At 42.6% G+C, this 27,271-nt stretch overlaps 1 protein-coding gene across 1 annotated transcript in view; it reads left to right on the plus strand.

The window, feature by feature from the left end:
• The window catches only part of GPC1 (glypican 1), a 214,450-nt gene that overhangs the window by 102,834 nt on the left and 84,345 nt on the right, over window positions 1-27,271 (plus strand). Inside the window, exon 2 of the mRNA XM_054386073.1 lies at window positions 4,247-4,405. Within this exon, the coding sequence (XP_054242048.1) occupies window positions 4,247-4,405 (159 nt within the window). The remainder of the gene's footprint in view (window positions 1-4,246; window positions 4,406-27,271) is intronic.

Below are 27,271 nucleotides of genomic sequence, written 5' to 3' on the forward strand. Positions count from 1 at the left end.
ACTGGTATTAATTGAGCCTCCAAATGCACCATGGCTGCCTCTGCACTCCACTGCCAGATCTTTCTGCTCAGGGGTTGCAAGTCAAGAGCTGGGGTGATGTGGCTGAGTTCCACTTATGACCCGTGTGGAACAGTGTCATTCTCTTTGGGGCTGACTCAGAGCTGGCCTGAGTCACCGGGAGTATATCCATTATGTTCAAGGAGCAAGCCCTCTGCTTGCTGCCAGTTTGGCTTCTGCTGCGCTCACTTGCCTTCAGTAAAGCTCTTCCAGGAGCTGGGAGCAGGCGTTCTCAAGCAAGTGGTTAGCAATGTGTCAGCTGTATACAAGGGGAAGTTCCTCTGACACAGCAGTGGAGGAGAGAACACACACTGTGTCTTGCAGATTTACTCCTCGTAAAACACCTCCAGCTCTCCACAGACATCTGCAGATAATCTCCTGCCAAGTGGACCCAGAGATATTTATAGTGCAGCTTAAGCAATGACGTAACAGCAAGTTAGCAAACAAATGAACTTTGAAATATAAGGAGAGTAAAAATATGATCTAGAGTGCATTTATTTTGGAATCAATTTAAAAAGAGAGATTCAATAATAACAATGTTTTCAGGATGTGTCAGGTTAAAAAGCAAAGAAAGCAAAGCATTTTTGTAGCACTGTAAGACCATTCTGTGCACAGTGAGTTTGAATTACAAAGACAAATGGTAAAACTTTGCTTCCCACTGAGACAAAGTGCTGTGATGCTGAGTGCTGTACAAATGCCTGCAGAAAGCTAAGATAAATGTTGCTTCAAAAGGGATGGAAACTGCTCTGAGTTCAAGCATTAAGAAAAACTATATTCAGTTCACAAAGTTGTGTAAAAATTAAGCAATTTTAGTTACAATTGTGACTTTTCCCTTGCTTGCTTTCTTTTCCCCTGTCTCTTTGACCCTCTGTTGCATGGTGCCAGCTGGTTGGCAATTATTTGAAGCTCTGCTAGCACAGCAAGGTGTTGGACTGATGCCATTTTGCTGAAACACGCTTGCTGCTTTGCCTGAGGTGGGAGCATGGAGGTTTTTGTCTGGTCATGTCGCATTTTAATTAGCAGGCTTCACACTTCTGCCGCTCCTCATGTTCCTCAGCACATCACAGGGCTCCTTCTGCCAGTTCATTTTTCCTCCTGAGTCAGGTCCTTCTCTCCCCCAAAGGCAATCCCCACACTTTCTCCCTTTCCATTGTTTCCAAAGCCTATGTGAGGAATCCACCTGACAAGCAACTTTGAACATGTAGATGTTTCCTTGCTGGGGTGGCCACGTTTGCTCTTCCTAATTTCAGGCAGGTCTGTTGTCTGAGGTGGTAGGAGGCCATTGCATAGCCAGACCCTGTTCCTTGACAGCAGGCCAGGAGATGGCAGTTCCCCAGGTGGTCCACTCCCACTAGTTTCTCTCAACTTACTAGGACAGAGGATTTGTAAATCCATTTACTCCAGTCCAATGAGACCCTACTTGCAGTGCTATGTCCAGCTCTGGAGCCCTCAGCACAGGATAGGCATGGACCTATTGGAGAAGATCCAGAGGAAGGCACAAACATCATGCAAGGGCAGAAGCCCCTCTGCTGTCAGGACAGACTGAGAGAGTTTGGGTTGTTCAACCTGGAGATAAGAAAGCCCCAGGGAGACCTTACGGTTGCATTTCAATACTGAAAGGGGGTCTATAAGAAGTCTTTGTAGCAGGGCCCATTGCACAGGACCAGGGATGATGGTTTTAAACTAAAAGAAGGGACAGTTAGATTGGATTCAAGGAAGAATGTTTGTTTGTTTGTTTGTTTTACAGTGAGAACAGTGATGCACTGACGCAGGCTGCCCAGGAAAAAACGTTCCAAGTCAGGTTGGATGGGGCTCTGAGAAACCTGCTCTAGTTGCAGATGTCCCAGCTCACTGCAGAGGAGTTGGACTAGATGACCTTTAGAGGTTCCTTCCAACTCAAAACATCCCATGGCTGCATGAATCTAATGGGTTATTTGTGGCTTAGGCTGAACCTGCAAGCCCTGGTGGGTAACAGTGCATGGAGAAGCAGCATCCGTGCTCATGCTTTTGAGTGCTGTCAAGTGCAAGGGCTCCTAGAACTGATTTGGTGGTAGCAATGACAATCTTTGGGAACCACTGGGATCCTTTGGGATCCATTGCCTTGTTTATAGGGCTTTCAGACTGGCTGGGCACTGAAAAGGCCTTTTTGCAGAGGGCACCAAAGGCAGTGTGGAAGGACACGTACTGCAATAAAACAACTGTCAACAAAACTTTGATTCTCATCAGAAATTCTGTGGTGGCAGAAATGAGATGGAAGAGGCTGGACAAGAAAGTTTTTAATTTGCTGTGACAGGAAACAAAGCTGTGTCTTGTCAAAAAATTATAGTTCCCTTTTTCTGCCTGCCTGTCACATGTCAGCAGTCCTCATGATGACTTTCCTGTACAAATGCAGCTTTACAGAAATGAGCTCAGAGAATGAGTTGTAACAGTCTAGTTTATGAAGGACAGATAGGCTTAGGCAAGCATTGTAACTGAAATTGCAGCTGGTATTGCAAGAATTGAGCCACATAATGTTTATATTTGACTCAGGTTTTTATATTGAAGCAAGCTGCTGCTTTTCCTGTTGCTTTGACAGTGTGGTGCAGTGGTGCCTGAGTACCCACGGGGACTGGGAAGGAGATTTGTTGAGAAATGGGACCCCAAGGGACATACCACCCTTCCTGACACTCCTCTTATCTAGGAGCTCAATGCAAGCCTGATGATGGGAGTTATTCTCCTATGAAATCTGGAGAGCAGCAATTCCCATCAGATAGGCAGGAGGGCTGCTCTGTCAGTGCTGAAGCATACAGTACCCTGTTATCCAAGGGCAGGCTTACCCCAGCCCCTGCAGAGGTTGCTTCAGAGCTGCATATGAGCAGGGACCTAAGGGCCAGCAAAATGCAAACTCATTCTGAATGGCTTCTGCCTAAAATACATCAACTACAGAGCACACATGTCAAAATTTCTCTTAAACTACTAATGACATGGCATTCACAAGGGTAGGACATATGTCCAGTTTCAAAGAACCTTTACCTAAAGCAACCATTTACTAGAGGCTTTACACTTGAAATATTGGAGGACTTCAATAGGAAACTCTGGAGGACTGTGTAGATTCAGGATTTGAAGCTGTTGAGATGCACAAGATAAAACACAATTTTAAATGTTTCAGCTCAGCTATGATGTTAAGACAGCAGCCCTGTAGAAGTGCCAGCAAAATCATTGACAATCCTAATCAAATTATGTTAAGTACAGTAGCTCCTTTGTGACTGGTTTATCTTGGTGCATGCTTGGAGCAAGTTGGGGGGCTATTCTTCAAAAAAAAATAATAACCCTGGTATTTGATTTCATTCAAATGAATTCTTATTGCTGGGTAAGGGTGTGTTTGCAGGTGGATGTGTCCTTGTTTGTAAGGATTCATAAGAACTTAAGCAATTAATTTTAAAATGTTGCTGACTCTACCCGTGCAAATGTTTGCACAATAGAGAGATTGCAGAGGGCAGGAAGAGCTCCCAAGCTAAAGAATCTTTCAATTTGGCCAAATCTTCTTACCTTTCTTATCCTTCCCTATAGCAAAGGGTGTATTCAGTGATTGTTATTGCAGCCCCTTTTTGGGAGGTCTTGCCTCTTCCTGGAAGATAAGTTTTTCATTGAAAAAGTAGTAAATGAGGAAAATTCAACATGTTTGGAGGTTATTTAGTCATCTAAAGTCCAGTGGCATTCAGTGCATCTCTGTCTTGTGAAAACTTCTCACTAGTCTCACCTCTCTGGTTAAGGAAATGCCTTTTCAGGAAAGAGTTTGGGGAGGTTTGGTGTGGGAGTGGGAAGAACATGTTGCAGTTGTTTTGGGTTTTTTTTCCTGACCAAGTAGTTTCAAACAGTTGTTTGAAACCTGTTGTTTAATCAGACTTCCATGTCTTCTGGAATTCTAGAGAGAGCTGGATTCTAAGTCAGACTTTGAGCAGGAAACACTTGTGTTTCCCTTCTCCTTGCCCCATGTATGAATTTTATCTTTCACTTTCACTTCCTTTACAGTCAGCAGTGCATTCACACCAAGCACCGTACTAATGCAGTCTAACTCAAAGTTAGGGGATAAAGCCTGATACAGATCCAGGTTACTAGGGAGCTGGAGTATTTTTATGCTGAGCTTATCTGGGGTTCAAGCCTTCCTTTTCCAGAGGTGGCTGTTCAACTACATTTCCTCTCATTTTAGGGGAGCACCTGCGAATCTGCCCACAAGGCTACACCTGCTGCACCAGCGAGATGGAGGAGAACTTTGCAAACAAGAGCCGCAGTGAATTTGAAGCCATGATGAAAGAGGCCGGTCGCTCTGTGCAGGCAATCCTAACGGCACAGCACAGAAGCTTTGACAGTAAGTAAAACCTGCTTGGTTCCCCACTGCTCAGGATTCAGTCACTGGTTGATTTTCCAAGCACCGTTCAAGACAGGGATTCATGTTTGACACACTTCCTCTGCGTCTTGCTCAATAGTTTGCGTGAAATGTTGACCTTCAGTAGGAATTGTATCTCTGGCAGTGGTTTTGCAAGACCAAGTCACTTTGAGAACTCCATTTAAGTGAAGCCATTGAAGGAAGCTGGCAGGCACTCATACCAACAAATTGTGTACCTTGGCACTGGCAGAGCTTTTACAAGCATGGTGTAATCAGGTCTTACCACAGCAGCATAATATTTGCAGTAGTGATGTAAAACCTGGCACTGTGCCTTGAGCTGTAAATTGAAGCTCGATATGGTAAAGGTAACTGGATAGCCCTTAGCAGGTGGGGAGGGCTGAAAGAGGGTTGGATTTTTCTTTTCCTTTCCATAAAGATACGAATGAAAAAGAGGTTAGTGGCTCATATTAGACACAACTTTCAGCTTCATGCAAACATCAGAAAATATTGTACAACAGTGAAAGTCTTGGAGACTGTGGTGCATAAGATGGTGTGAACAAATATGCTCTCCAAAGTACAGTATTCCTACTAACATGCTAAGCCAAAGCTAAGGATGACTCTCTTGACTTTTACTGTTCCCTGAAGAATCCATTTTGCAGTGCAGAGTAAGCCTCAAGGTCTGAAGGCCACTGGAAATAAATGGTTTATTGGCAAAATGGAAACGACCTATGATTCAGAAACTGTATCCATTATCAGATTTTGAAGAAGGTCAGACATTTAGAGTCGCAGTCCTCCTAACTTTATCAACAGTCATCACATGGAGTTATCGTGAAAAGGAGTCGGGGAAAGAAGCTATAATAGCCACAAAGGTGGAACTGGAAATTTCAAGCAGTAAATAATAGATCTAAAGAAATAAGCCTGACCTTCAGGGAGCTGGTAACCAAGATTAAGTGCCTTTACGCTAAATAGCAAGAAAAGGCAGTGCGTCTCTGCAGTGTGTGGCCAAGGTTGACCACAGCGAACACATTCCTTTAAAAGCTCAGCATTAATTGATTTTCACCTTCCTTAAAAAGTAGTAACAGGGATTTTCAAAAGAGCCTTCCAGTGTTGGTTGCTCAGGCTCATGTCTGAATGGAACCTGACATAGCTGCTGCTGAGCACACTCTCTGATCTCTAACATCCAGCCCCTCGCAGGAGTTAATGCAGAACGTCTGCCAGCCTTGGCGCCCTCTCCCTCCATTGCCTGTTGTGGCATTGACTGATATATCTGCTCTCACTCAAAAGAACATAGTTCTGCATCTGTCATGTAAGAGAGTACAAAAATTGGTAGAAGCTTGGAGGATTACATTGACAAGTGAAGAACTGGCTTAGTATGAGTGTGATGTTTTGGCGTGTTAATAGTAATAACAGCAATAACAAAAATAGTAAGCAAATCCAAACATATGAAAGGAGGATGTTTGTTCTGAGATGCGAGTTTTAGCAGTCATGGTTTGCCTTTGTGTGTTTTTTTTATTCCCCAGCATTTTACAAAATCAGAACTTTATTTCTGTGCATGCCTGAGTTTGTTTTAAGCATTAGTCAACATTAGTATTCAGTAAGCCAGGTATTACTTTGACAGACCATAATGCACAAGTCATTGGTGTTTTGAAGTGGGAATAACCTCACTTGAGCCCACAAAGCCAATAAGATGTCTCCTGCTCCCATTATACCTTTTTAGTTTGCTTAACTACCCTTGCAATCAATACAGAGTTTATAATTTATGCAAGACATGATTTTAAAAAGGAAGAAAATCATCATATTGTGTCTGCGTTTCAGGCATGACTTCACCTATCAGCAGTATTTTTTTTCTTCAGCTACTGCATATATGATTTTAAATTGAGGGAGTCCTGATGATGAGGCAGTGAAATCACCTCCGGTCCTGAAACAATGCCATAGAAACCACCCTATCTTCTAGTTAATGTTAACTAGACTGTTAACAAAACTTTTCGCAGGTAGTGCTGTTTAGAGGAGTCAGTAAAAGAGTTTTTAATATTACATTGATGAGTGCTAGTCTTTCTGGCACTAGGTGCCTGGTTTTTCTGGATTGCCTTAGCAGCAGCTGAAAGTGCAGGTGTGGGGGTTGCAGAGGTATTGATGCACAGCTTGTCTTCATGTTAGCAATTTCATTTGGCTTTAGGAGGACTCAGTGAGGAAGGCTCCACTGGATGTGTTTGTCCAACCCTTGCTTGTAGTATTTGCAGCCTGGAGATCAGATTATTCATATATTCTCTGCTAGCAGGTGTGGCACATTAATTTTAAACCTGGAGCTGTCTCTCTCAGATTCATAACAGCAAATCCCGCTTCTGTAATCTCACTGCCGATCGTGGCAATCGTCTCTACTCGTGAATTGCCCTGAAGCTCAAGCTAGAAAATAGCAAGGCTACAGCAGTCTGCCTCAGAAGTAATATTCTTCATGTTAGTGTTCAACGTTTTGCTTTGGAGAATACTTCATCCTTTCAGGCTGTGATCTGCAAAACTCTGAATTGTCAGAGTGCCTCTGCTCTCAGCTATGGCTGTGCCCTCTTGCAAGAAATCTGTTGTTTCAGCCTTGATTGGCTGCTTTGGGGGCAAACAGAGTGTGCTGTCTCTCATACAACGTATTTTTGAGAGACAAGATACGTATGAAGCACAGATGACATGCAATAGGTATAGCTGTATATTCAAAAGTGATGCATGTGGAATGGGATCCTATGGTTTAAGTGCTCGCTCTCACACATGCCTTCTGAGCTGCCCTTCCTCCAGGATCTGCCAGGGCTATATTTAAAGCTGAACCACCCACAGTACTGCTTAGCTGCTTACTAGTGCATTTGTTGTTTTCCTTTCGTTTGCAGTAGTTAGCAGGATTTGGGGGCATCAGATTTGAGCTACATGTGTGGTCACTGGGTTGCTGTTAGCCTTTTAGCTGAAAAGATGGTGTTTTTTGCTACAACTGACTGATTTTAATTAAAAAAAAAAAAAAGAAAGAAAAGGGAAAAAAAGGGGGGGGGGAAGGGGAGGGAAAACCCACAAGAAACTGTGATGAATGATGGAAGCATGTGCTATGGATATGTCAGTGGAGGACATTGAGGTCAGAGTAGGAGTGTTTCATTAGCAAGATTATACACACAAATTCTTTAATTGTGATGTCCCAGGGTTCTTCATCAGGCAGGGATGGGTGTGTATTTTCCTAGGTGCAAACTGGGGCAGGGACCTGCTGAAGGCTGCCAAGTTGGGTTTAGGTAGAGTTTATTTGCCTGAAAAATTGTACATCCTCCCTACTTTAAAAGAAAAATGTCAGTAATAAAAATAAAAACAAGACAACAAACAACACTATACGGGCCTCAGAGACTTCAGTTGCAGAATGTGCTTCTTTTCAGACAGGTACCATCTCAGTGGATGGGAAGTTCTTAGTGTCTCTTATAAAATGAAACACTTTGGCAAAGAACTTTGCTCAAGCAGATGATTTCAGGAACCTGCTGTGAGCTGCCTGTTGCCCCCTCTGTCGGCTGCAGAGCAGGAGTTAGCCAGTAAAGTGCTTTGGTACTTAAATTGTGCAGAGAGCAAGTTAGAAACATTCTTCAGGTCTGGGGGAGGTTCCTTGGGAAACGTAAAGTGCATATCACTCAGCTAATGTCAGTGTTGTAAAAGCCATGGCACTTCCAAACTGCTGTCCTTCCCAATGAAACCTGTGCCTCTATAAGCTGTTACAGAGGTGAGCCTGGAAAAATCCCTGGACCATGCAGGAAAGACCATGATTTGCAATGCCAGGGTGCCTGGTCAGAGCAGGGACTTTCAGAACCAGAGCAACCCGGGGCGGCAGCACAGGCTAGGGCTGCACAGCTGGTGGAGTGGGCAGAAAGAGGAGCAAGAGATGCTTTGAGCAACAGTGGGTGCCTGCAAGCTGCAAGGAACAAGGCTGTTTTTCTAGTCTCAATGAAAGCTTACTTGTTGAGAGTCTAATCCTTGTCTGTCTCTCTTTTCTTTTTCCCCCACTTAAATCACTTTTTAATACTACTGCAATGTTGTGCCAATCTTTCCTTCCCAATCATTTTGGTACACTTAGCAAGCGCTCCCTGTGTGACTGCTGACCTTTAGCTGTGCGCCAGAATTTAGCTGTCCTTTTAGAATTATTTCATGTTTTCAGGAAATATCAACAAGCCAAATCAAAAATCTTGGCTTTTCTTTCATACTGCACAGTCTGAAAACAATTTGTAGCTCTCAAACTCTGGAATCTTTAAGCTGTGGCCATCAAATATTGACTAAAAATTATGTATTTTATAGGTGGCTGCTCATTGGAAAGCTCATCTGATGTGAAAGCTTTCATAGTGTCCAATGCTGGTAGCTGGAAACTGCATATGCTGAAACACAGACCATGCAGATAATTAACAGTATTTGAGAGTTGGTTTTAGGCAGCCACATATTTCTTACAAAGATGAATCATTGTTTTAAATGCTGCAAGGTAGGGAATGTCTTTGAAGCTGTTACACACTGATGGCTAAAGATTTAGAGCTTTCTAAAGGCCTCTTGTTTAAATTCAGCCAAATGTGCCTTTGTCAGGGGAACTGACTTCATTAACCCACAGTATTTGGGGTTTCAGCTCCTAAAGGACTATTTGGGGAGAGAGACATATATACATACGTTTATTTAGATGTCCTATGGATGTTTAGGGAAGCTGCTCAGGAGGCTGGAGTCAGCCCAGCAGTCAGATCTCTGCCCTACCCTGCTGACTTAAAAATTGGACTGCAAAACCCAGACAGTCTGAAAATTTAAAGTACTCAAGTTTGGTGACCCACACATCAAAAGATGTGTTCTGAGAAATGTGGAACTTCTCTATATGGAAAACGATTGACACAAGACTGAAGCAATGATTATCTGTGCCATGGAGAATGCAGTGCCAGTGTGCCCCAGACACATTGTCCCAACACGACCACTCCACACTCCAGCATCCTGCTGCCACCATTCTCATCTGTGGGTGTTTCTTGGAGGCATCACGTGGTTTGGGTTTGGCAAGGTGCTGTGTGAAAGGTACTGGGTTTATGTAGAAACAGGAAAGAAATCTGGGGGCTGGTTATGGCTCAAAATATGGAAATGGTGCTATGTTTTAAAATAAATTCCTTTGTTTCAAAGGTTGTGGAAGGGAGTATTTCTGGAGTTACCAGTGTCCCTCTAGCAGTCCCAGCCTGTGCTTGCTGAGCTGGCTGCCTCCTGCCTACCCTGGCATCAGCAGTGACTGTTCCCTAAGGCCAAGCGTTTGAGTTTGGACTTTAAACATACTGCTTTTGATCCAGAAGTCCCTAATTAGGCAGGAATGGTTTTTTGTTTTTTTTTGGGGGGGGGGGCATAACTCCCCACACTGTGGTGTGTGGCCTCAGTTGGTGGCCTTGGCCATGTGCTCAGCTCTGTGACAGAGCGCTGACCTCTGGGGCATCCTTAGGCAGACGGGGTCCCAGCACCCCATGAGGCAGCAGGCTCAGTTGTCCCTCCAGGTACATCATGGGGACATCGAGGGTCTTCCACAGCTCACCTGGTGTTCGCCTTTCCAAACACGAGTGTCATGTTGGCATTCTGCTGGTCTCATAACTGAGCATCTGATATCAAGCAGTGCCTGTGCACAGCCAGCTTTTCCAAACCAGAAAGTATAAGCAGACCTAAAAAACTTCAGCCCCCAAACAAAACATCACAGAAACTGAGGAAGAAGGTGGAATTAAGGGGAGGAAGTCATTTAAGATAAGCAGGGAAGCTTAATGATCTTTTTTTTCCTAGTGAGGTGACAAAGACACAGGAGAAAAGACACCTGGGAGTCAACTGCTTTTGCTCAATAACTGCTCACCACCTGCACTACATTTCTCTGTGTGGTGGGTGAAACCACCTAAAACTACCACACTCTAGCAGGCCAGGGTCCCCTGTTCAGCAAAACTGTGCTACTCAAAGCACTATTAATTGCTTTGTGCCCCCTCCTGTATGGTGCTTGTGCAGCATTGTTTAAAAGAAGACCAGCTGTCCCCAGCTTTGCCTCTGGGATGTATTATCAAAAGCACTTAAGAAGAGGGGTTGTCAGAGATGATTCCTTTGGCTCCTCTGGAGTTCTTTCCTTAGGGTTGGTTTTGGAATGAGAGAGAAAGAAATAGGACATCCTTTAACCTGGAAATAAAAAAAAAACTCCAGGGTCTCAGATGGATCCAGGACAGAGAAATGAAAAAGGGGATTCTCTTGGAGGCCCCCTTGGAAGAAGGGCAGCAGGCATTCACACTCACCTCCTTTGTTATTTCTCCAAAGGAACCACCTTAAGAAAACCCCAGCAGAAGGTAGGACTGATGCTAGTCCAGCTGTTACTCCCTCACAGTCATGCTCTGCAGAAAGAAGATGCTTTCATGTGTGGTGCTGAGCATCTCATTTGGTATTTATGGTTTCCTGGAATGGGGTGCGGTGTCTACCGAGCTGCATTCCTGAGCTTGACAAGATTGATCCTGACAGGTAGCGGCCTCGGGGGAGCAAATGCTTAGGCTCACCTGTAACAGCTCTAGCACCTGGAGTTTTCTCTTCCCTCACATCCACTTCTCCTCACATTTAACCTGCAAGTCTCCATTGTGTGCTGCAGGGTCTATTGCAATGTACGTACAGCACTTTGCTTAACAGATGGCATAGGCACAGTATTCTTTCTATAGAAAAGAGAACAAAAGAAGGCAGTGGCAGCGGTTGGAATGAGAAAACTGCACTGGGATGCCTTCTGCAAGGGCTTGTGCACCCCGAGAGATGAGCTGCTTCATCCCTACAGAAGTCAGATTAGGTGGAAAAGGTAGATCAGGCATCTCAGTTTCAGCAGCTGTCACCATGTTTTGTCACACACTCAAAAAAAGCTGCCTCCAAGTGCTCAGAGAACAGTGAAATGTGCATCTGCTAGGGGACATAAAGGAAAGCACCTGCTCTTCTGAGATACTGGATGACACAGACATATTTTGCAAGAAATTAGTGATGTCCAGATAGTCATTTTAGAAGAAAGTGTTGACAGAGTTTATTCTAACATTCAGGAATCAATGCGTGAATCTCTTTGATTTCACAAAGTAAGCAGCCAAGCAGCCAAGCAGCCAAACTTCAAGTACAAGTATTGGATGTTGTCTTCAGTGACTAATGCATTTTACATCCAAATGGCCAGATGGAGGTCAGAGCAGTGACATGGGAGATGAACAGCTGAGGTTTTTCTGCATGGGTCTGCAGAAGAGTCTGTGTCTTGAACTAGTTTATACTCAGCTGTCTTCCAGCTGGGCTACTGGTTTCCACATTAAGCAGTTTTCACCCTGAACTCTCTTACGCTCAATGTTTCTCAGAAGAGTACAATACTAGGAGAATCCTGGGATAGTCTTACTGCAAATAAATGTGGGTGCTCTGAATCAACTCTTGAGTTGATAATTCCCCCCTAGCTTGGCATTTGCCAAGAATCACAGTTCTGTTCCTAGCCAGGTGCTGTGGTAATATGGGAACATCAGCAGCAAGATGCTGTCCCTGATTACAGATCAGCATATACAATAAGCTTGAAAATAGTCTACGAATATACATGGCATGTCCTGACATAGGAGATTGTGTTATTTTGAGTACTTCCAAATTATCTGTTCTCATTTGAGACAACAGAAGTACTTTGTTCTCTTTAATCAGAAATACTCGCAGCAAACTGTTGATTCTGGTTTTTTACTTGAAGTAGCACATCCATAGAGCCAAGAAGCTTCTTGCTGTTGTAATGCACTACAGGGCATCCTGCCTAGCTGAGACTCATCCTGTAGTCCAAGGACTTTGTTCAAAAACAAAAAACAAAGCAAACAAAACCAAAACCTGTATTTGAGTGGAGCATGAGGGAAGAGATGAATGGAAGGTCATGTGATGGGTTTGTGCTAAAGGTGGGAGTAGAACTCGAGTGCCTTGGCTTTTGGCAAGGTGCAAGAGTACCTGAAGTCATTCTAGTTCATAAAAGGCACTGATCCTCTTCTGGTAAGAGAGCAGAAGACATAATGTCATTCCATGTCCTACTAGGGTTTATCAGCCAAGACTTTCCCATACATTCATTCTCAGCACCCCCAACCTAAGAGGAAGGCTTACTGGTACAGGTGGGGGGTTCTTTTGTGTGTAAAGCTCCTTCCAAAGTGGAAGTAAGAATAAAACTCATGAAACCAATCTGCAAACAGCTTGTAGAATTTGGGGCAAGAGTTTTTTGGAATCCGAGAACCTGTGTGATGAGGGGAGTTTGACTGAATTTTAGAGTGTAGCACGAGTACCAGAGGTATCACTGGTGCTCTGTACATATGAAAACTGGGCTGAGAATTGAGAGTCTGCAGAGAGTCAAAGATGATCTCTGGTAGAAAGAGGCTGAGGCTGACCTTTGTGTTTTCTATGGCTGTTCAAGGATGCTTCAGTTTTCCCTCCCTTTTCCTATTCTCATTTAATTTCTTCTATTCAGACCAACACAGCTGTGCATTTAAAAGCACAGTTAACGTGGTTTAATAGGTGCAGAGCTTTTTCCAGTGCCTCACTTCCCTTCCAGGCTATGTCAGGTATTTTGATTCTATGTCTTGTATTTTCTGGCATTAGCCAGGTTAAAGGGAAAGAGAAAACTGTCGTTTTACCCAGTAGTTCATAGCTATTTTGGAAGAAACTGGGTAGTGTTAAGTCATTAAGCCTCCATTTTGGCCAGGGCACCAATGAGCTGGGTTTGTTTCACTGTAAAGAGAAATAGAAATCAGAAAGCACAGATTCCATAGGATCTGATTTTGCAAAATGTCGAGTCCAGCATGTGGTGCTTTGAGTTGGTGAAGCCAGGGGTCAGATACACTACGAATTTTACTTCAGCTAGATTGCCATCCTTAGGAAAGGAGATGTAAAAGTGATAGTGTCATGGAGGGCCTTCAAAGATTTCTTTTAAGTAATACTCCTAGTCTGCTGCTGTCCTATCAGGACATTGCTCAGCCGTGATTTCTGCTAAGGGGGTAGCATCAGCACACACCTGAAGGCCATCACAAATGCAGCCCCTGCAAGAGCCCCTAGCCAAACAGTGAGACCATGCTCATTAGTAGAGAAAAGAAATAAGGATTCTTTTTTTTTTTTCCCTTTCTGAAGCACCTTTTTTGTCAATTACCTAGCTTTATTTTGGCATGTAGTGCTGGAATTCCTGTTTCCATTTGTCACAGCTACATCTCCAAGAGGGATACATGCATTTCCATGTTGACCTCTGTACCTGCTACTTCAAACAAGAACCATTATCACTTTCCATGGCTTAACCAGCAAGAGCTGCCAAATGATATTTTGGAAAAAAAATTAAACAAAATAGCAGAAATTACCATAAAGAGAGACATGCAAAATGCTTGGATTCTCATTTTTACATGAAGAATGAGGGCTGTGATATTTTTCAAAGCAGTAAACTCAAGAGTATGAATTCACTGAAACTCAGTGGTTTGAGGATGCTGGTTAAGTGAGAGGGTCAAATATGTAAGAAAAACCTATATAGATGTATATGCATATGTAGACAGGTGTGTGCATTTCAGCTGAAATGAGGCAAGCCCCAATTTCAGGCATTGCTGTATTCTTTATAGGTGTTACTAGAAACGAATATTTACAGTTTATTTACATGTCATGAGGTTACAAGCTTGTTAATTTGACTTGGGAGTGCCACAAATATCTGGTTAAACGTGAATGCTAAATTGTGGTCTCCAGCTGTTCTTAAACAGAAGTGGAACTCTAAATGAAGGAGAAATCAGATACACAAAGAGCAGCTGCTTCACTGTGAGCACTGGGGGCTTCCGTCTTTTGCGTTTCATTTCCAGTAGCGCACTGCTGAGCACCCCAGTGGTGACTGCCTCTGCTCAGCAGGTTCCCAAGCTGCATGGCAAAGATAAAAACAAACAAACCAACCCAACACCCACAACCTCCCTCCCCAAAAGCCAGAGACAGCTGCAAGCTGGGGATCAGACTGTGGGTTAATCAAGGCTCAGGGATATATTTTTTTGGTAACATTTTAAGATCAGTATCAAGTCTGGCTTCAGCTTTTAACACACTGGAGATAATTGAGCGGCTTCCTACAGCCCCAGCAGTACAGCCGTTCTCTTGTAAAACGCAACCTCTGTTTTTAATGCTGCTAAAAATGAATAAATTGGTCCTCAAGGACTAATGAATGCCAATAAAAGTATTGTGTGGCAGCACGTAGTAAACTTGCCAAGGAGGAAGTGGCTGGAATTTACTTTCTGAGTGCAGGATTTCAGCTCTCTTCTCACATGCCCATCCATGCCTGTGGCTCCATTCTTGCCCTCCCAGTCATTAGGAAAAGCAACGGATTAGGTGGAAATTTCCAAGAGTAATCTGTAGCCACAATTTCTTTGCCTTGTGCTTTATTTGTGACATCTGAGGGCAGAAGTAGAGCATCCTCTTTGTCTTGGTCACAGGTAAGTCAAGGTCTTGCCTGTATCTTTGCTTTCTGATTTTGGCTCCAAATTAATTGTGGTAGAGAGGTAGCATTCCTCCTTTTTCAGTGATTACCACTTTGGCTAGCATCAAGAGCCTGGGAGCATCAGCTGATCCTCCTCCTTCACATTTCAAGAGAATAGGAAGGATATGCTGTTGGCTGTACCCAAGGTGAAAACTGCCAGTATTTGAAATGTCAGACATGGGTTTGCTGCAGCTCAGAAAAATCGTAGCTGTTTCAAACTTGAATTTTGTCCAGCTTGAGGAGCTCTTTGAAAGGAATATAATTGTTTCTGTTTCTCCAAGATTTGGCATCCTCTGCTTTTTGTGTCTGTTACAGCACTGTTTAGTCAGGTTGGAAAAGAGATGGTTGAGCTAAGTCAGATAAAGTTTGCCCTCAACTCTTCTAACATGTTGAGCTCCCTGTAGGTTGTGATGAAGCCCAGTCTAGTACTGCATTTAACTTCCTGGTAGTACCTGGCCTGTTACCATCCATTCAATTTATGTTTAGGCATGTCTGCTGCGTGAAAGAGATAACACTAAATATTTTTCTGTTTGCATAGTGCATCATGAAAAAGCAAGCAGGCAGAAGACTAGAACTGCAATTTCTTGTGCAGTCTTAATTTGTGCCTCCCTCCTTGGCACAAATAAATATTGTTATTCACTCCTTAATGATGTGGTCCTAGACTATTTTTTTCCTCCCAGCCCCCTTGTCTCTTGCAGGCCATATGATAGATGATGCGTGCTGAATCATCATCATTTGTTGGGTTGTACGGTGCATTATTTACTGTACAGTAGTGAAATCCTGCCCTGAGTACACAATTATTAATTTCCTCATAAGCTAATTAAAGATTGTATCATAATTCACATGCATCAGGGAGACGAATAAAGGTTTTGCTAACAACTTGGATTTTTTCCTTACCCTGGGTATGGGGATGTTTGTCTTTGCAATTATAAGACATACTGAACTTCAGCCTTTACAAATCTAATATAAGGCCTCACTTTCACCCTTGAGATCCTGGTTGTATCATCAGATTGGCAGCAGCCAGGTTGGGAGGCAGTTGCTCCAGCATCCCCCTTTCCCACTTTCCAAGGTGGATGGATGTGTGCAGCTGGCCTGGGAGGTGCAGAGGGAGCTGCAGTCCCAAGCAGAGGGCCAGCCTGCTGCCTTTCTGGGATCACTACCTGTGTCAGCCTGGCCCAGCCCAACAACTTATAGGGGAAAAGGGAAAAACAGAGGTAGCTATCTGAGCTTGTAAAGCATCAACTCTTTTTCTTACTCTCAGCCTTAGAAATTCTTTCTAGAGCAGATCCCCAACATGGAAGATTTGTGTAAGACATGTAAGGGAGATTTGCTGTGAGGTGTATAACTGCAGGAGGAGAGGAGTCCAGGAGCTTTTCAGTGTGCTCATACAGAAATTTGCATCAAGTATGGTTAGTTAAGTGAAATCTTTAAAGACCTCTTTATTTTATAACTTGTTTTTTGTTGTAGTCTAAGAGAAAGAAAACAACACATTCAGGAAAAGCTTTAGGGAGGGGCAATATTTTTATTGTATGTTTCTCTTGTATGTGTCACAGTGTGGTTGAGAGCTTTCAGCATTATAATAACAGTTATAAGAAATGTGCATTGCCAGTGAAATTGTATTTTTGTACTTCAGACATCACAGCTGAATTGATACAGGCTCAAACTGTTACCTCAGGGTGGTGCAGGGGGGGGAATATATATACACACACACACACACATATATATATAGCTTTTCTTTGTTGTTGCTTTTAAAGCATTTCTGCTGGAGAATGAACAAGTGCTTCTTTGTGTTTTTAAAGTTAATGCTCAGAAAGTCTTCACTTGATTAGCAGAGGTCCTGCGTAGGATGGCTTTTTCATTACCAAGAGTTTAAGTGAGCTATAAATATACTTTATGTCCTTGTACAAGTTCAAAGAACCATGAAATATAATTAAAAGATTCTGGGTACTGCACACATAGGAACAACATAGGAAATAAACATTTGACCTTTCTTAGTTTTGGTCACCTGTAAGCAATTGCTCTCTATGCTTCCTGCCTACATTACTTACTGTTTTCACTTAAATATAAGAGAAAAATGCCTACTGAGAATGCTGAACGAACATTCACAATTGAATAGTTCTTCTGCCTGTATTTTTCTGTTCTCTAGAAGGTGCAGTGGAAAATGCCAAGCTATGAAGAAGCTAGCAATTACCTTTAATTATGCAGGCCAGCTTGGGCTATGAATGAGAAAGAGATTTGGAGCCTATTGTCATTTCCTTTTATTTCTGAAAACCAAACAAGAAATGCTAATCCAGACATTTTATACAGCTGAAGCATGGTGTGTCTGAAGCAGTTCTGTTTTATTCCTAGCCAAGGGAAACACCAGCCATGTATCATACTGGAGTAGGATCTGCCTGTGGATTAACATCCCTTGAACATTTACTGGGAAGCTGACTCACTGAAGAGCTTTTTCTGTAAAAATGAGCCAAGTTTTGACACTGAATAAGTTGATGTAACTGGGTTAAGACATGGTCCAATGATTTTCAGGTTTGCACAGGGGAATAAAGCTGTGACAGACGTTTTCATTTTGTATCATTCATAGACATTCACAGACTATATCATTCATAGAATCATAGAAGTTAACAGTTCTATGATTCTATCATTCTGACAGAAACCCAGAAAATTAAATACACTAGTTACAAATATAAAATCTTCTCCCTATGGGCCAAAGAAAATAGAACAACCCTTGTCTGCTGCATGTCAAACAGGGAAAGAAAACATTGGTCAGCAGAGCTAATGGAAATGGGTTTACAAGATCTAAGTAGCTCTTGTTTAAGACTGTAGTTACCGAGCTCAGAGAGTGAGTCTGTAGGGCTCTCTCCTTATGGTAGCTGCACACCAGAGTCCTCTCTAAGCTCTTTGGAGCTATTTCCTTGACTCATTCTGAGTGCTGGTGGATCTGCCTGTGCAGCCTTCAAGCTAGGAGCTCTTTGGTCAGTGATGCTGAGATCAGTCATGCTCCTGGAGGAGCTGGAAATGTCTACAGCAGCAGTTTGGGATACTCTTACTGGAGATGTTTGTGGTAGAGAATCAACAGGCACATGCCTTATGCATCTTCAAAGGGCAGAGAGGAAATAACCAGCATGAAACGTGAAATGCTTGCTGTAAACCTACACACAGTGCCCAGATAAGAGCTGCCTCAGGAGTGTGCCTGGGTGAACCAAGGTTGGAATATGAGTCACCTTGAGATATCATCTTACCAAACCCAACTGCTGAGTGAAGATTAATAGCAGAAATATAGCTGTGGGAATAAATGCCTTCATTGGACCAGGGGTAAGCAGTGTGGCAAGACTTACTAAAGCTGGGATCTGTGTAAGACCATTAAGTGACTGCACTGCCAGAGGGCAGTGATCACGATAGCCACAGCTCTTGTGGGGCATAAGGATAGGAAGGGGGCACATGCCTCACCCTGCACTGAGGGGCACAACCAGGCATCCTTGTGGTGGAATCTTTGTCTTCTTTCTGCAACAGGCAGAGATGAGCACCACCAAAATAAGGCTACTGAAACAAACTGGTTTGTCCTCACAACTCTTTCTGTTGTGTCTCTGATTGTCATTCCTAAATGAGTAGACACACTCCTATAGCCTTTCTTAGGACCTGTAAAGCCTCCCTTTAAACACAACACGTCAAGGTTCTGGTACAGAGGTTGCTGAGATTGCTGAAGTGGACTCTGTATGGATAAGGTGAAAAACCACCTCGAGACTCAGGTGTGAAGCTGGAAAGGCTTTTTTTAACAGGCTGCTCCTTCTGGGTATCAGGGCTGAGAATTTTGCTGCGTTGCACACTCCATGTTTGCAGTGCAGGATTCTCTGTGGAAGGTGACTCTGCTTTGAAGATAGAGATAGCTTAACACCAGAAGAATATATAAATAAGCTGTCACCAGTTACGCTTGCACACCCTCCATTCGGGTTTTTTAGAGGCTTATTGCTGAGCATGCAGAAGGCAGGTGTTGGCAGACAGTGGTCAGGAGGAAATAGCCTGATCAGCAGTGGTCATGTTTGGACATCTAGGGAATAGATTGGGGTATATAAGTAGAGGGAGAAAAGGGATAGTCCTTGCAGACATGAAAAGCACATTTAAAGGAATTGGAAGCAATACACAGACCTGTGTCAGACAGCATAGTTTAGGTTTGGGGGTTTTCCATTTAAAAAAGTATGATTAATTTTCATTAAAAGGACTAAAAAGATTGGAATCTGTGCTGTCATATAGCTTGCAGGTCTCTATTGTGCAATACATTTTAAAAGGACAGGCATTTGAGATAGCAGGAGGTATCTGTGCGAGCCACAAACCACAATCTGGATAAAAAGCTTCCCTGCCAGACGCGAGTGATGGGTCACAGCGTGTTGACTGAGCACTTTCATCATGGTAATTGGACTCTTTGATATTTGTTGTGTTCTGCACCAGAAGCTTCCCAAGCAACCCAGGAAGTAAGCAGCTACCAATGGCACGTTTAAATCTTCTCAGATCTCTTCTGCAGTCATAGAGCTACAGTAAATCTTGCTAATTATTTCAGTGGAGTTTTGTCCTCTTTGTATGCAAACCCAGACATTTCTCTATAGAGTTGCAGACTTAGGGTATTTCACAGCAGTGTTAAACTGGAGATAGAGTACATTTATCTCCATCCTTCCAGAGATTCACAATGAACTGAAACAATTTTGAACCAGAAATAGGATACTGGCAGTTCTTTTTCTTCCTGCAATAGAAATTCATTGTGCCAAACTATGCTGATAAAATACTTCCATTTCCAATTGCTGCAAACAGATAATTTGGGTAAGGCAGTAGTCACACTTTGAACTCTTATTAGGAATAAAATTATTTTTCAACACTGTCAAATTAGCAAAACTGCTACCTAAGGAACAATCTGTAATTTCTTTTGTACAGGAATTGCTGACCTGTTGAATGAGCCCCCATCCTCTGAGGGGTTACCACCATGACCATGCCAGCCTATCAACATCTTAGATAAAGTGAGCAATGCAAGTCCAAAAACCCAGTATAATCCTTTGTAGAGGGATTTCTCATCTTTATCTCTAAAGGAGTTTACATCTTCATCCCTCCTACCTCCAACACATGTACAAATGTGGTTGTGTTTGCAAGCCTAATACCAAGCTCTTGGGTTTAACATCCTAGAGTATCTCAAGTTAATATACAAATCCACCTAACAGACTGAAGGCACACTTCACGTGTGGGCTAAATAACAAACCTTTAATTTAAGTCTGGAAATAGATTTTTTTTTTTCCCCCTCAACTTTCACTTTGGGGAATCTAAGTGGTCAATTTCCAGACAAAATTATGTGGCTTTAAAGTATGAGCACCAAAGACTATGTGTTTTTAAGATGTTGAAAGATGTCAAAAATGTTCAGGTAATTTTAGATGATTTAATACTTGGCTTAATTTAAATCCTAGAAAGATAGAACTAATGCATATCTTCAGAACTAATTGCTTTTGTGAAGTGGAAAATGCTATCTCTTCTTCACTCAAAGGTGTGTGCCTATGGCAATTAGGATGGAACAGTATTTTGGGGCTACTCAGGGCTCCTTAGTGACCATGGAGGTAAAAATCACATCTTCTGTGGTTGCAGTAAGAAAAAAATACTCTGCCCATGCTGTCCTGGGGAATATTTAGCTACTAAATATCAAAGTACTGTTGCATCAGGGGGCTGGGGGTGCTTGTGGCAACCTACTCAGGACAAGAGGTTCAGGGTAGCTTCTTGTTTGTCCACCTGAAGGTACCTTTATAAGGCCACATTTTGAGACAATGAGTTTTTGTTTCTTTATGAAAATTACATACCATTACCTTGTATCAGACTGGTTCACTGTTTGCTTTTGGGAAGTTTGACATTCAAAATAGATGTCCATGCTCATAAGCAGAGTATGTTTAGACACATCTCCAAATGTGGAAGACAGGAGCAATAATGCTCCTGTTGTGCCATGTAGGTAGGTTGTTTGTGTGTTTTGTACATCTGTTACTCAGAACTGGAGTCTCCCCAGGAAAGATGGAAGTTTCCTTTATAAACTGGCTGTGCTGGCGAGGGTGCATGTGTATGGACACTGCACAGCTGCTCAGCCCTCACCTGAGCACACTCTGATTTGCAGAAGCAACCACTCACTGGTGCTTCTACAGAACAAAGCCAGGTGCAAAGGGCAATAAAAGTCTATTTACTGCTCTGTAGGGAAAGAAGTTAGGAGTGTTTAGCTAAATAAAAAATTTGGTAGTTAGTTGTGGACTATTACGCAGAGTCTTTTGAGAGGAAACTAAGCTGGACTTAAAGCAGACTACACCAAAGTGCTAGTAGCCAATGTATGCTAACAGTAGAAAGCTTTTAAGATACATGTAGACAGAAGAAAATAAGGACTTAATTTTTATCTTAATATCTTCATCTTTTAGCAACATAAGACTAAGTCAAAAAGGAAAAGATGGTTCAGAAATGAGGCCTCCAGCCTAGGCAGTGAGACTCTTAAGAGTGGTTCTCTGCTTCGTTTAAGATGTCCTTTGTGATTTTAGGGACATAGAGGAGGCTCTGAGCCAGAAAAGCCATGGGGCTGTTAATCCCATTTATCTCAGTGGCAGGCCTCTAAATATCTCTGATGTTCTGAGCCTGAGACTGTAATAGGACTTTCCGAGCTCCCACAGGTATTATGAAGATAGATGGGCTAAAGAGGGGCACACATCCTTTGGTAGCAACAGCCGTACAAGTACCTTGAATGCACTTTATTATGCATGGAAGGAGAGGATAGAGGAAAGATAACATTGTGTGTTAAAACCAGAGACTGGCTCTGTTAGAGAGGAGCTGCTGAGAAATGTGCAGAAGCCAGGAGACATCCTTGTTAAGAAGCATTTTTGTAGACATATTTTTGCCTCATTTTTCTTTTCACTCGTTTCTCTTTATTCTGAAGTGAAACGAGGGACTCTTTCAGAACGTCTAGTAACCCAGAAATTAGACTAAAGACTTGCCTGCATGTAGTGAAGGAGAAGGTAAAGTACGTCATCATAAGTCCAAGAGGTAATTTCCAGAGCTAGATGGTCCTACGTTTGTAAATGTTCATCCTTCAAAGCTGTTCGCTTACTGCACTCCCCATGATTGTTTGGGTTGCTGGACAGCACAGAAATATCGATTCTTCTCTGTCTAATTTCAGAGCAGCGTAACAGAGCTAATGTACTCACCAGTGTCATTGCTCAGGACTCTGCAGTCCCACCAAAGGCAATGGGCATTTGAAGGAAGACTCAGAATGGCCCAGGACAGGCACAGTAATTGCAATCAGCAGATGTTTCCTAAGGTTTAAAGTGCTTGCAGTGATAGCATTTGTAAATCAATTTCACTGAGCATAAGTATACTGAGAAGACGAAACTGCAAATTGCTAGGAAACATGGCTTTCTATATTCCTGCTGTAAGGATGTTTTGGGTTAAAAGGACTTCTCAGGCTTTGGAACAGCTTGTCCAGATAGGTGGTAGAGTCACCATCCCTGGATGTGTTTAAAAGTCATGTAGATGTGGTGCTTGGGGATATGGCTTAGTGGCAGACTTGGCAGAGTAGGGTTAATGGTTGGACTCGCTGAGCTTGAAGGTCATTTCCAACCCAAATGACTCTGTGAAAAAGGGTGACAAACCTGTAGTAGGAAGGAAACCATATGCAGTCAGGCCTCTTTACACAGTAGTGCTTTATGGGGCACTTTTCTATCTTGCTTCTGTGTGCTCTGAGAAATAATATTAAGAAGACATTAATTAGCATTAGTTCTGGAAACAAAACCAAGGGAACTTTAATATTTTCCTATACATTCATTTCTGCTAGCTGTTCAGCCTGATGTAAATTATATACAGTTCTACCACACTATAGCCTTACAAGATGGAGCTGTATGCAAAGATTTGCAAAGCATCCACAGCACAGGCTATAGAGACTTTTTTTTAATAGATGCAGAAATCAAACCATAGTGAAGATGTCAAAAAATAGCCCTTGAAATATTTTCTCTTCCAGCTTGGAAAGTAATAACATTTCTACTGCTGCTAAACCCAAGCCTGGTGAATATTTTTCTCTCATTAAAATAGGCATTTCCCAATGCTATTTCTTCCTGTCACACTGACTGTTGGGCTGTAATTCTCCCCACTGCTGCTGTTCTTTGTGAGCAGGTGGAGAGTCTAGATGGGCTGTCGTTCTGAAGGCATGCTCTTAGCCCTTGTGTCCTGGAAGGGTGTAGGTTTGCTATAGACAGTTTGGTGATGGGATCTCTGTTGTTGCTTCTGTGAGGTTATGTATCTTTGCTTTTGCAAATAGTCCCCTGAAGGCAGTGGGAGTAGTTGTGTGCTAAGGCAAACAAGATTTGACCTTAAAATAACATAATAGGAACTCTACAGGTTCAAGTGATGGCTCAGTGGATGGAAGTACGAAGAAATACTGACAGTTCGTTGCTCACGGATCAGAAATTTCATGCCCCGCAACTCTCATTGTAATCCCATTTATTTTTTCACGTATTTCAGCAGAGGTACCATTTAGTTTACATTAGCTTGAATGATGAGTGCTAATCTGAGATGACAGAGCAATTTCAAACTGGCAGTATGTTGCTGAGGTAATATCTGAAGTACAAAATGTCGCCTTCGCCAGGAGAGGTGAAGATGACGAGTGTAACTGCGCTCTCACCCAGACTGGGTTTATGCCAAGGCAGGTCTGTTGATTTTTGTACAGCCCACACTCTCTTTGTACTGGCTTCCGCTCAGATCACAGCTAAGGACCAAATATCACCTTCACAGTAGCTCAGCAAGGTGGTTATGGAAAGTGAATGCTGTCAGCAAAAATCAGACAGAAAATGTTAACAGGGACTTCACCCTTTCTTTTCCTAGTGACAAGTAAGATAATTTAAGGCGATCCAAGAAAAATTAGGTCTCTTAAGCAAGGCAGTCTGCTTCTGATCTTCAGAGAAAGGGAATGACAGCTGTCTTTCTCCTTGAAAACACAAGTGACACTGTCGCACAGCTGGCATAATTTGGATTTTTAGGGGGATGTGCACATTTTTTCATTACAGGCTCCACTAAATGATCTTGGCTGGAAATGTATGACCAGATGGCATTAGAGCTGCTTTCCCTATAAGATTACAAAGTGCCACTGTTCACAATCTCAGCAGCTGAGAGATTATAAATTACTGGCGCAATCGGTCGTTGCTTTTTCAAGCTCATTTTCTTGACGCTTGAGGAGTCTTTAGATTTCTCATGATAATATCTTCAATTTAAATATGTCAGGTTTTATTGGTTGCCTGGTTTAGCTCTCAAAGCCCACCTCATTGTTGTGAAATTGGTGTGATGTTGCATCCTCATCTTTTACTCTTTCTTGCGCTTATTATCTGTCATTTATAGCCTTTCTCCACATCTTCACCCTCTCTATTGACTGCAGTGTCTGCTTGTGACCTCTGTATTGACTGAAGATAGTACGTTTAGACTTTCGCTATCTAAAACACACTCTGGTGTTCTTGTATGACAGATAAACCACTGAAGATGTAGCTGTGCTCTCTTTGTTCTTTGCATGTGCATAAGCAGTCAAGGCACATGATTTGTTCTTATCTTTGTCTGTCTTGGGTGCTAGTGTGTCCTGACAGAGAAATAGCAACCTATTCTGGAGCCAGCAGGTGTGCAAGTGGAGTTGCAGGTGTGCCTGAGCAGACAGGAAGAGCTACTTACTAAACCTAGGCAGTTTCTGGGCAAGAGGGACAGCAGTGGGGAATGAAACTTGCTGGGTGGTATTTTTGAGATCATCTTTGAGTATCAGCTGTTATTTTAGTAGGTACTTCTATCATATTGGCTCAATCTATCTACATGACCCTGCTTTGTAAGTTCATGGAAATAAGGGCAAAAAGCTTTATTTTGGACTCCTAGCTCTGTCCATTTTTTGAGAGTCAGCTCCATCGTGTTACATGATTCTAGAGAATCACATGAAGAAGCTCATGGGGTGAGCAAAAGAGGATTTGTAGGTGTAACCTATGCTTTGGAACCATGTCCATCATCCTTCTGCATTTCTAGAGGCGTAACAAATGATACCGAGACTTTCTGTGGTGGGTGATGCAACAAGTTTGTCTTACAGGTTTCATAGTAGCAGTACTTTGTAAATGCAGCATTTGAAAATATCTGTCTCTGCTGGAATTCTTTGAAATGGAAATGGAAAATACTGTGTTTGCTGGCCCACTAAACCTTATTAAGTACAAAACTCACTAAGTCCTAAGAAAATGGTTTTAGAGGACCAGAAATAGGTTTTTCATTAAGCATTCCAAAGAATGTTTTGCAGATATGTATTAAAAGACATCCTCTATCTATATAGACCTTTATTTATTGCCTGTAATTTTCTCTGCACCGTAACTCTGCTTGCACAGTGCAGCTGAACATAAATCTACTTTTTAGGAGCCCTGCTCATGTTAGTTTCTTCACTTTCTGTAATACGAAGAAATTGGATGCTTTGAGATAATCCAAACAAAGGACTGTGCAATGTAATAACGAGAGTTTCAAAGGGATCATGAATGCTGGTAGACCTAATGACTGATGCCTGATAGTTGTTGTGATGTGAAGGGGACCCAAATTGGAAATCAGTTGCAGTTGTGCTGGCCATAATGCCCACCTGAACTTTAGAGCAAGATACAAGGATCGTCATGTGAATGAGTATCAGCTTGGCCAGCACCCAGGAGAAGATACAGCCCTGTCCAGCTTGTGGCTGTCTGACCAACGCTTCTCCTCAGCACATCCAATATCAAAGGAAGAATGGTGTGGATGGGGGAACAGCGTACCAGAAGTGGGAGGAGGTGAGTGAGAACAGACTGCAGAGCCGGGCTAGACCAGAGCCAGGATGGGCAGAGATGTTGTAGAGTGGGGGTGGGAGGGTCAGTTTGGAGGTGGATTCAGGAAACAGGTCAGGGTGGCACCTGAGTCTGAGCCACTGCTGAGTAAGTAGGTGCTGCAGTTTTTGTGACCATGGTGTTATTGTTGTCATAGCCAGGGTTGTTACTGTGCAGTAGGGGAATGCCCCGCTCTGCAGGGGATGTGGCCTGTGTCTTCACCCATGCTAGCCCTCTGTGTGACCTAAGGCAGGTCCTAAGCAGAGGGAAGAAAAGCAACCTTTAAATTTGCAAACAGTGATTAGTTCAAGCTATGTTTGAGTTGATTATAGAGGGGGAAAAGGAATCAAAGCTGGAATTAGAGGCTTAGCAAGCACGAGTTCATCCTTAGGCAACTACTGCTGTCTTACAACTCTGTTTCACTTAAAAATCACTGTGCTGGCATTATGCTGTTGTCCCAAGGAACCTGCAGAAGTCCCAGTGGCTGAACCCAATGAAGAAAGCATCATAGTTCTTGGCTTCCTGATGCTCTCCCATCATGTCCTACTGAAGACAGACCTGTTTATTTCCTAACAGGCTTCTGTATTACATTTTATTTTCCTCACCACTTTAGGCTGATTTTTGCCTTCTGTCAGGTGTGAAGGATTGCTGTTTTGTGGCTACAAAAGTTCCTTGATGGGATAATACTCATTGGCTGTGCCTGTAGTTCACTGACCTTCTGTATCTTTGCAGTAGTATTTATTACATTGCATTAAGAGTTATCTCTCCAGTACTAGCCTGGAAAAGTTGTTGCCTCTTTTTCTTGGACTCTCAGTGCCTGTTTCTATTCAATTAGTGAACTACAGGCATCTCACCAGACAAGGTCTGTCTTTCAGGGCACACCATGGACCAGATCTTAGAGCAGTTCATGTTAATGAAATGCTGTGACTGTCTTGGCCTGACAGGGCCATGTGGCTACCGTATGGGGAAGCACCCAAGTCCCTTTTTAGGGAAACATTTCTGTTTTGAGCAGCCTAGGAACGTGGGAACAAATTGTTTCCCCAGCCAAGCTTTGTTATGGTGTAGAAGTTCCCTGGCTTCATTTGCCTCCTATGCTCATTTTAAGGTAATTAATTAATTGTCACACGGAGTTTTGTTCTTTGCAAATATCTCTTTGTCCAAAAGGTATTAATAAAAACTTACTAGAAGAAATTTGCTTTAATAGGTACTTTCCAATTAATGTTCTGTATTTTTATATTTGAAGAGCATTAGCACTCAGTGTTTCATGAGCTGTATGACAGCTCTCTGAAGTTGGCCTGAACATCTTAAAACAGTGCTTAAATAGGATCAAGAATCTTGAAAATAAGATTTATTGTAAGCTTTGTATTGTTGCCTCTCATACCCTTGCATGTCTGTTTTTCAAGCAGCATTTTATAATCTGCAGTAAGCCCTGAAGGGTGCTTAGTTGTTATGGTTTGACTTAATATGATCTAAAAATGGCTAGTGATAAATCCAATCATTGCCATATAAAGGAAATGTAGGATT

This window comes from Indicator indicator, chromosome 13 (assembly GCF_027791375.1).
Source record: "Indicator indicator isolate 239-I01 chromosome 13, UM_Iind_1.1, whole genome shotgun sequence".
Taxonomy (NCBI): Eukaryota; Metazoa; Chordata; class Aves; order Piciformes; family Indicatoridae; genus Indicator; species Indicator indicator.